General features: G+C 42.9%; 1 protein-coding gene across 1 annotated transcript; it reads right to left on the reverse strand.

Moving 5' to 3' along the window:
• Positions 1-9,850: 9,850 nt before the first annotated feature.
• On the reverse strand, positions 9,851-11,398 carry LOC123591029 (60S ribosomal protein L29-like). Its single transcript, XM_045464738.1, has one exon. The coding sequence runs from the start codon at positions 11,218-11,220 to the stop codon at positions 10,786-10,788; it is 435 nt and encodes a 144-aa protein (XP_045320694.1). The 5' UTR covers positions 11,221-11,398; the 3' UTR covers positions 9,851-10,785.
• Positions 11,399-11,433: the final 35 nt, after the last annotated feature.

An 11,433-nucleotide genomic window follows, 5' to 3' on the forward strand; every position in this document is an offset into this window, starting at 1 on the left:
CACCATACACAAAATAAACTCAAAATGGATGAAAGACCTAAAGGTAAGACAGGAAGCCATCAAAATCCTCGAGGAGAAAGCAGGCAAAAACCTCTTTGACCTTGGCCACAGCAACTTCTTACTCAACACGTCTCTGGAGGCAAGGGATACAAAAGCAAAAATCTACTGGAACCTCGTCAAAATAAAAAGCTTCTGCACAGCAAAGGAAACAATCAGCAAAACTAAAAGGCAACTGACAGAATGGGAGAAGATATTTTCAAATGACATATCAGATAAAGGGTTAGTTTCCAAAATCTATAAAGAACTTATCAAACTCAACACCCAAAAAACAAATAATCCAGTGAAGAAATGAACAAAAACATAAATAGACAATTCTCCAAGGAAGACATCCAGATAGCCAACCAACACATGAAAAAATGCTCAACATCACTCATCATCAGGAAAATACAAATAAAACCACAATGAGATACCACCTCACCCCTGTCAGAATGGCTAACATTAACAACTCAGGCAACAATAGATGTTGGCAAGGATGTGGAGAAAGAGGATCTCTTTTGCATTGTTGGTGGCAATGTAAGCTGGTGCAGCCACTCTGGAAAATAGTATGGAGTTTCCTCAAAAAACTAAAAATAGAACTACCCCACAACCCAGGAATTGCACTACTAGGCATTTATCCACGGGAAACAGGCGTGCTGTTTTGAAGGGACACATGTACCCCCATGTTTATAGCAGCACCATCAACAATAGCCAAAGTATGGAAAGAGCCCAAATATCCACTGATGGATGAATGGATAAAGAAGAGGTAGGGAGGGAAGATGGCGGCGTAGGAGGACGCTGGGCTCACCGCGCGTCCTGCTGATCAATTAGATTCCACCTACACCTGCCTAAATAACCCAGAAAACCGCCAGAGGATTAGCAGAACGGAGTGGCCGGAGCCAAGCGCAGACGAGAGGCCCACGGAAGAGGGTAGGAAGGGCGGCGAGGAGGTGCATGCTCCACGGACTGGCGGGAGGGAGCCGGGGCGGAGGGGCGGCTCGCCGGCCAAGCAGAGCTCCGGAGTCTGGCTTGCAAAAGCGGAGGGGCCTGATGGACTGTGTTCCGACAGCAAGCGCGACTTAGCGTCTGGGAGGTCATAAGTTAACAGCTCTGCTCGGAAAGCGGGAAGGCTGGAGGACAAAGGGAGGGAGAGCTGCTGAGCCCCCGGACGACAGAGCTCAGTTTGGTGGGGAACAAAGGCGCTTGCCAGCGCCATCTCCCCGGCCCATCCCTCAGCCAAAATCCCAAAGAGAACCAGTTCCTGCCAGGGAACTTGCTCGCTCCGCGCAAACACCCAACTCTGTGCTTCTGCGGAGCCAAACCTCTAGCAGCGGATCTGACTCCCTCCCGCTGCCACAGGGCCCCTCCTGAAGTGGATCACCTAAGGAGAAGCGAGCTAAGCCTACCCCTCCTGCCCCTGTGCACCTTGCCTACCCACCCCAGCTAATACGCCAGATCCCCAGCATCACAAGCCTGGCAGTGTGCAAGTAGCCCAGACGGGCCACGCCACCCCACAGTGAATCCCGCCCCTAGGAGAGGGGAAGAGAAGGCACACACCAGTTTGACTGTGGCCCCAGCGGTGGGCTGGGGGCAGACATCAGGTCGGACTGCGGCCCCGCCCACCAACTCCAGTTATATACCACAGCACAGGGGAAGTGCCCTGCAGGTCCTCACCACGCCAGGGACTATCCAAAATGACCAAGCGGAAGAATTCCCCTCAGAAGAATCTCCAGGAAATAACAACAGCTAATGAGCTGATCAAAAAGGATTTAAATAATATAACAGAAAGTGAATTTAGAATAATAGTCATAAAATTAATCGCCGGGCTTGAAAACAGTATACAGGACAGCAGAGAATCCCTTGCTGCAGAGATCAAGGGACTAAGGAACAGTCACGAGGAGCTGAAAAACGCTTTAAATGAAATGCAAAACAAAATGGAAACCACCACAGCTCGGATTGAAGAGGCAGAGGAGAGAATAGGTGAACTAGAAGATAAAGTTATGGAAAAAGAGGAAGCTGAGAGAAAGAGAGATAAAAAAATCCAGGAGTATGAGGGGAAAATTAGAGAACTAAGTGATACACTAAAAAGAAATAATATACGCATAATTGGTATCCCAGAGGAGGAAGAGAGAGGGAAAGGTGCTGAAGGGGTACTTGAAGAAATAATAGCTGAGAACTTCCCTGAACTGGGGAAGGAAAAAGGCATTGAAATCCAAGAGGCACAGAGAACTCCCTTCAGACGGAACTTGAATCGATCTTCTGCACGACATATCATAGTGAAACTGGCAAAATACAAGGATAAAGAGAAAATTCTGAAAGCAGCAAGGGGTAAACGTGCCCTCACATATAAAGGGAGACCTATAAGACTCGTGACTGATCTCTCTTTTGAAACTTGGCAGGCCAGAAAGAATTGGTACGAGATTTTCAGTGTGCTAGACAGAAAACATATGCAGCCGAGAATCCTTTATCCAGCAAGTCTGTCATTTAGAATAGAAGGAGAGATAAAGGTCTTCCCAAACAAACAAAAACTGAAGGAATTTGTCACCACTAAACCAGCCCTACAAGAGATCCTAAGGGGGACCCTGTGAGACAAAATACCAGAGACATCACTACAAGCATAAAACATACAGACATCACAATGACTCTAAACCCGTATCTTTCTATAATAACACTGAATGTAAATGGGTTAAATGCGCCAACCAAAAGACATAGGGTATCAGAATGGATAAAAAAACAAGACCCATCTATTTGCTGTCTACAAGAGACTCATTTTAGACCTGAGGATTTAGATTGAGAGTGAGGGGATGGAGAACTATTTATCATGCTACTGGAAGCCAAAAGAAAGCTGGAGTAGCCATACTTATATCAGACAAACTAGACTTTAAATTAAAGGCTGTAACAAGAGATGAAGAAGGACATTATATAATAGTTACAGGGTCTATCCATCAGGAAGAGCTAACAATTATAAATGTCTATGCGCCGAATACCGGAGCCCCCAAATATATAAAACAACTACTCATAAACATAAGCAACCTTATTGATAAGAATGTGGTAATTGCAGGGGACTTTAACACCCCACTTACAGAAATGGATAGATCATCTAGACACACGATCAATAAAGAAACAAGGGCCCTGAATGAGACATTGGATCAGATGGACTTGACAGATATATTTAGAACTCTGCATCCCAAAGCAACAGAATATACTTTCTTCTCGAGTGCACATGGAACATTCTCCAAGATAGATCATATACTGGGTCACAAAACAGCCCTTCATAAGTTTACCAGAATTGAAATTATACCATGCATACTTTCAGACCACAATGCTATGAAGCTTGAAATCAACCACAGAAAAAAGTCTGGAAAACCTCCAAAAGCATGGAGGTTAAACAACACCCTACTAACGAACGAGTGGGTCAACCAGGCAATTAGAGAAGAAATTAAAAAATATATGGAAACAAATGAAAATGAAAATACAACAATCCAAACGCTTTGGGACGCAGCGAAGGCAGTCCTGAGAGGAAAATACATCGCAATCCAGGCCTATCTCAGAAACAAGAAAAATCCCAAATACAAAATCTAACAGCACACCTAAAGGAAATAGAAGCAGAACAGCAAAGACACCCCAAACCCATCAGAAGAAGAGAAATAATAAAGATCAGAGCAGAAATAAACAATATAGAGTCTAAAAAAACTGTAGAGCAGATCAACGAAACCAAGAGTTGGTTTTTTGAAAAAATAAACAAAATTGACAAACCTCTAGCCAGGCTTCTCAAAAAGAAAAGGGAGATGACCCAAATAGATAAAATCATGAATGAAAATGGAATTATTACAACCAATCCCTCAGAGATACAAACAATTATCAGGGAATACTATGAAAAATTATATGCCAACAAATTGGACAACCTGGAAGAAATGGACAAATTCCTGAACACCCACACTCTTCCAAAACTCAATCAGGAGGAAATAGAAAGCTTGAACAGACCCATAACCAGTGAAGAAATTGAATCGGTTATCAAAAATCTCCCAACAAATAAGAGTCCAGGCCCAGATGGCTTCCCAGGGGAGTTCTACCAGACGTTTAAAGCAGAGATAATACCTATCCTTCTCAAGCTATTCCAAGAAATAGAAAGGGAAGGAAAACTTCCAGACTCATTCTATGAAGCCAGTATTACTTTGATTCCTAAACCAGACAGAGACCCAGTAAAAAAAGAGAACTACCGGCCAATATCCCTGATGAATATGGATGCAAAAATTCTCAATAAGATACTAGCAAATCGAATTCAATGGCATATAAAAAGAATTATTCACCATGATCAAGTGGGATTCATTCCTGGGATGCAGGGCTGGTTCAACATTCGCAAATCAATCAACGTGATACATCACATTAACAACAAAAAAAGAGAAGAACCATATGATCCTGTCAATCGATGCAGAAAAGGCCTTTGACAAAATCCAGCACCCTTTCTTAATAAAAACCCTTGAGAAAGTCGGGATAGAAGGAACATACTTAAAGATCATAAAAGCCATTTATGAAAAGCCCACAGCTAACATCATCCTCAACGGGGAAAAACTGAGAGCTTTTTCCCTGAGATCAGGAACACGACAGGGATGCCCACTCTCACCGCTGTTGTTTAACATAGTGTTGGAAGTTCTAGCATCAGCAATCAGACAACAAAAGGAAATCAAAGGCATCAAAATTGGCAAAGATGAAGTCAAGCTTTCGCTTTTTGCAGATGACGTGATATTATACATGGAAAATCCAATAGACTCCACCAAAAGTCTGCTAGAATTGATACATGAATTCAGCAAAGTCGCAGGATACAAAATCAATGTACAGAAATCAGTTGCATTCTTATACACTAACAATGAAGCAACAGAAAGACAAATAAAGAAGCTGATCCCATTCACAATTGCACCAAGAAGCATAAAATACCTAGGAATAAATCTAACCAAAGATGTAAAGGATCTGTATGCTGAAAACTATAGAAAGCTTATGAAGGAAATTGAAGAAGATTTAAAGAAATGGAAAGACATTCCCTGCTCATGGATTGGAAAAATAAATATTGTCAAAATGTCAAAACTACCCAAAGCTATCTACACATTCAATGCAATCCCAATCAAAATTGCACCAGCATTCTTCTTGAAACTAGAACAAGCAATCCTAAAATTCATATGGAACCACAAAAGGCCCCGAATAGCCAAAGGAATTTTGAAGAAGAAGAAGACCAAAGCAGGAGGCATCACAATCCCAGACTTTAGCCTCTACTACAAAGCTGTCATTATCAAGACGGCATGGTATTGGCACAAAAACAGACACATAGACCAATGGAATAGAATAGAAACCCCAGAACTAGACCCACAAACGTATGGTCAACTCATCTTTGACAAAGCAGGAAAGAACATCCAATGGAAAAAAGACAGCCTCTTTAACAAATGGTGCTGGGAGAACTGGACAGCAACATGCAGAAGGTTGAAACTAGACCACTTTCTCACACCATTCACAAAAATAAACTCAAAATGGATAAAGGACCTGAATGTGAGACAGGAAACCATCAAAACCTTAGAGGAGAAAGCAGGAAAAGACCTCTCTGACCTCAGCCATAGCAATCTCTTACTCGACACATCCCCAAAGGCAAGGGAATTAAAAGCAAAAGTGAATTACTGGGACCTTATGAAGATAAAAAGCTTCTGCACAGCAAAGGAAACAACCAACAAAACTAAAAGGCAACCAACGGAATGGGAAAAGATATTTGCAAATGACATATCGGACAAAGGGCTAGTATCCAGAATCTATAAAGAGCTCACCAAACTCCACACCCGAAAAACAAATAACCCAGGGAAGAAATGGGCAGAAAACATGAATAGACACTTCTCTAAAGAAGACATCCGGATGGCCAGCAGGCACATGAAAAGATGTTCAGCGTCGCTCCTTATCAGGGAAATACAAATCAAAACCACACTCAGGTATCACCTCACGCCAGTCAGAGTGGCCAAAATGAACAAATCAGGAGACTATAGATGCTGGCGAGGATGTGGAGAAACGGGAACCCTCTTGCACTGTTGGTGGGAATGCAAATTGGTGCAGCCGCTCTGGAAAGCAGTGTGGAGGTTCCTCAGAAAATTAAAAATAGACCTACCCTATGACCCAGCAATAGCACTGCTAGGAATTTATCCAAGGGATACAGGAGTACTGATGCATAGGGGCACTTGTACCCCAATGTTCATAGCAGCACTCTCAACAATAGCCAAATTATGGAAAGAGCCTAAATGTCCATCAACTGATGAATGGATAAAGAAATTGTGGTTTATATACACAATGGAATACTATGTGGCAATGAGAAAAAATGAAATATGGCCTTTTGTAGCAACGTGGAAGGAACTGGAGAGTGTGATGCTAAGTGAAATAAGCCGTACAGAGAAAGACAGATACCATATGGTTTCACTCTTATGTGGATCCTGAGAAACTTGGCAGGAACCCATGGGGGAGGGGGAGGAAAACAGAAAAAAAAAAAAAAAAAAGAGGTTATAGTGGGAGAGAGCCAAAGCATGGGAGACTGTTAAAAACTGAGAACAAAATGAGGGTTGATGGGGGGTGGGAGGGAGGAGAGGGTGGGTAATGGGTATTGAGGAGGGCACCTTTTGGGATGAGCACTGGGTGTTGTATGGAAACCAATTGGACAATCAATTTCATATAATAAAAAAAAATAAATAAAATAAATGTATTATCTAAGAAGTATGAATCTTAGAATATGAATCTAAAAAAAAAAAAAAAAAGAAGATGTGGTATACATGTACAATGGAGTATTACTCGGCAATCAAAAAGAATGAAATCTTGCCATTTGCAACTACGTGGATGGAACTGGAGGGTATTATGTTAAGTGAAATTTGTCAATCAAAGACAAAAATCATATGAACTCACTCATATGAGGAATTTAAGAGACAAAAGAGATGAACATAAGGGAAGGGAAACAAAAATAATATAAAAACAGGGAGGGGGACAAAACAGAAGAGACTCATAAATATGGGGAACAAACAGAGGGTTACTGGAGGGGTTGTGGGAGGGGGGATGGGTAAAGGGCACCTTAATGGGTAAGGGACACTAAGGAATCTACTCCTGAAATCATTTTTGCACTATATGCTAACTAATTAGGATGTAAATTTTAAAAAATTAAAAAAAAATAATAAATAAAAAACAAAAGAAGAAAAAAATGAATAAACATTTAAAAATTAATTAAAAAAATAAGAGATAAATTTATAAGCTACAATGCATTCACTAACAATAAGAAATATGAAATTTGCACGAACTGAAATACTCACCCTGTCATGAGTGGTACATTTCCTTCATACAGACATGCTAAATACTTGTCTCCTGAGATCCTGAAATCAGAACAAAAGGAGGTAGCTAGTGGGCACCTGTCTGGTTCACATAAGGGTCTGAGCAACATGAGCTCAATTTCCTGTTCTGATTGTTCAAAAACTTAGTCTATTTGGTTTCATATATTCACAAATTCTCACTGTTGGTTATTTGAAAGATGAGATCTGGACACAGAGTGATAAGTGTGTGGTGAGAATGCATTCTGGAATAGGCACAAACAGTGCATATTCAGGCAGTGCCATGAACTGAAGTCATGCTAAGGCTCCAGGGGAAAGAAATACCATGGGAGAGCACACGTGCTAAATAATCAGTGCACTATTGGGGCACCTGGGTGGTTCAGTTGGTTAACACCCCACTGTTGACTTCAGCTCAGGTCACGATCCCACGGTTGGTTTGTGAGTTTGAGCCCCATATCAGGCTCTGCACTGGCAGTGTGGAGCCTGCTTGGGATTCTCTCTCTCTCTCTCTCTCTCTCTCTCTCTGCGCCTTCCCAGCTCATGCTGTCTTTGTCTCTCTCTCAAAATAAATAAATAAACATTTAAATAAATAAATAAATAAATAAATAAATAGTGCACCGTGGCTATGAGAGTGGAATATCTCTGAATCTGTGAGAGCCAGATAAATTATATTAACATAAATTCAGAGTATTATTCATATTATCCACTTACGTAAAATAATTAGGTATATATGCATAGAAACAAGGTATTAAAGTATACATAAAACATTATGAGTGGCTTTCCTATATAAAGAAACTTCTATGGAAACATGAGTGTTCTTTCTTTTCTTTGTGCCTTATCTATGATTTCAAAATTATCCCAAATAAAGATGAGTTACTTATGCAATCAGGTAGCTACTACCTTATTGATAGAAAAAGTTAATTAAAAATTAGTTAGAATTAGTTACAAAATTCATTAAAAATTAGTTAGAAAAAAGACTGAAGGTCTTCCATACTCCCTAGAACAACAGTTATTGGTGTAGCTTGGATGACATTTGATATCAACAAGTTAAGACCACAGGAAACACTGTGGAGGAGAGTGGAAAGGGGGACCACTCAGAAGAGTATAAGAAGGGCAATGGTGCTGAGGAATTTGGGCTAAAAACTGGAAGGAACTATTTTTAGTAGAGGAATTTTAAGTGTCCCTCCCACTGGCACAGCCAGCACCAAAAATATTTATCTTGCATGGGATGATCATAATGTGGGCATGAATGATCAGAGGAGCAAGTGCCAATATAATCAATCTCTCACCGGTTAGGAACTCCGGCGGCTGGTCCCAGACTCCTTTGGCGGTTGCCTTGGACACTGTGTAGAACACACAGGACATGCTGTTGCTGCATTAAACCAACTCACTTTATTTCAAGGGCAATCCAGCGTCCATAGCAACATGTCATCCTGCCTGGGTGCAATGGCGGCCAGTCTTTCTGTGCACCCAATCTCCTGTATCTACAGAAGGGTCAGTTGCTAGGGCTCTATGGCAGTATATCGGGGTCCTACCCCCTTCTCGTGCTAGGACCAAAATTCCAGGGGCACTCTGTCCTTCTGTTGTCTCTGTTACAGTGCCTGACCCAGCCCTTCTGGAGTCACAGACACATCGAACTCAAATGCTGGCCTTACTTTGGAGATGCCCAGAGCTTTCATCTGCTTCACTAGTACTTTTGTCTTCTCAAAGGTGCTGGCTGCTTTGATTCCCTTTCTTTTCTAGGCAAGATAAGGAATAGAGGCACTGTGTCAAGTGGGGAATGAATGTTCTCTAAAACCACCAAATCCCTACAAAGGCTTGTACTTCTTTCACACTTAAAGGGATTGGATGGACTAACAACCTAGCGATCACAGCTTCCGAGACAACACGTGTCTTACCTGACCAAATGACTCCCATGACTTTATGGTAGTGCCTGGGCCTTGAATTTTCTGTAGGTTCACTGTCTATTCTCTCCCTTGTAAGTGTATCACCTGCAACAAGCATATCTTTGCATGTTAATATTATATCGTCAATGTCATGGGCCCATTGTACTGATGAGGGGAAGGAGAATAGCGACAGATCTTGGGCTACTTGGAGAAGCCCTTGAAAGGTCCATTGTTGTCCGCCCCCCCCCCCCCCCAGCTGTCATGTGAAGGCAGATTAATCTTGTGACTCAGGTGCCAGGGGGTTTCTGAAAAAGACATTTGCTAAGTGCAGCATAGCATGATACACTCTAGGACCCTGGCAAAGGTATCTAAGATGGTGGCGATGTTGGGAACAGCTGCATGGATGGGGGGCACTATTTTGTTCAATTCTCAGTATTCCGCTGTCATCTGCCATGAAGCTTACTTTCAGATCTTACTGGGCTCTGGAAAGCATAATGGGCAGGAAGTATGATACCCACTCTGAGCAGTTCCTGGATAAGTTTCTCTTATCTCCTTATGCCCCCAGGGAACTTATATTGTTTGACTGTTACCACCCCTTATGGGGGTGGCAGGCTTACCAGTTCCCAGCTGGCATTTCCTGTCAGCACTTATTTGATTACTGTAACTACAGGAGGAATTCAGCAATACAGGTTTGCAGATTGACTTTGGAGGGTATGAATGCCCAATATGTTCTCTGGTATTGGGGAGGTAAAAATCTCATGTTCTTGGGCAGGGGTGGAGAACACCCAATTGCAGTGTCAAAAAGACCTTTCTGACCATAACTCTTTGCCCTCCTTAATTATCAATGGCGTGAGGGGCCAGGAAACTTCTGATGGTTACCATGTATTAGAGTACATTCAGCTCCAGGGTCTACCAGAGTTTACCCTTTGTTTATTTCTGGAGGACCAGTGAATAGTGAGCTCTATACGAGGCTTCTGGTCACCTCTACTGACCCTCACCTGGAGGTAATCTTGGCTTGCATCCTATGCCCAGGGCATTGGGAGGCACCCACCGTAAATAAGACTGTATTCTTAAGGCCTCTGTTGGAGCAGGTGGGGCATCAGGGATGGTAGAGGCAGATGGGGCAGGTCTGAATTGTTCAGGCTTTAAGGCTTCCCATACGACAACCAACACAGCATTGGGTTGTTGGTCTATCTGTTCAGATGGGATCCCCGCAGCAGTGAGGTCAAACCACATTTCATTCAGGTTACTTTCATAGGATCCTTTACTGCCTTTTGGCTCTTCCAGCTCCCTCTCTGTTTCGGGTCTTTTCCACAGCCCATCCTCATTCCTGGCATTTGTCAGTCCCCTTCAGATCAGCAATGAATCAGCCAACATCATAAACGTCTGTCCCACAACTGGGCTCAGCACGGACATCAGCATCCCATACTGGGTGCTGGAGCAGACTAGAGAATCTTAGTTTTCATTCCTGCAATGCATGTGGGCCTGATTAGGGCCTTCAAAGACAGGGGCATAGATGATGGTCTGTTTCATTTCCAATTCTCTAAGAATTTTCTTTTCTTTTTCTTTTTCAACAGATCCTGCCTCAGGTTTATTTGTGCAACTAGCACAGAAAGATACCAGCCCCTGCAGATAGAAGCCCAGGATAACACCAGTCCTTCTGTCCTCACATTGGCAGACAGAAGCCTCCATATTGGAGCCTTTATCAGGGACCCGGCACCTCCAGCCACATCTGGGGCCAGAGCCACAACCTGGGCCTTGGTTTGAACCTTGGCCTTGGCCTTTGGTTGGCAGAGCCTGAGACCCTTGGCATTACGGGCATGAGCACATTTCCAGAGCATGGGGTGAGTGATGTAAGCAAGTTGATTGAGCTTGTGGCTGCCAACCTTTGGGATCACGGACTTGTCAAGGGCATTGATAGCCTCAGCACATACAGCCATGGCCTTCGCATTACTGGCCTCCATCTCCTTTAGCCCTTCTTGTTGTGCTTTCTGGCAAAGCACATGTTCCTCAGGAACTTGGGGTCCACCCCCTTAAGAGATTCATATCTTTGGGGCACCTAGATGGCCCAGTGGGTTAAATGTTCGAGTTTGGCTCAGGTCATGATCTTGTGGTCTGTGAGTTCGAGCCCCACGTTGGGCTCTGTGCTGATAGCTCAGAGCCTGGAGCCTGTTTCA

This window comes from Leopardus geoffroyi, chromosome B4, assembly GCF_018350155.1.
Source record: "Leopardus geoffroyi isolate Oge1 chromosome B4, O.geoffroyi_Oge1_pat1.0, whole genome shotgun sequence".
Classification (NCBI taxonomy): domain Eukaryota; kingdom Metazoa; phylum Chordata; class Mammalia; order Carnivora; family Felidae; genus Leopardus; species Leopardus geoffroyi.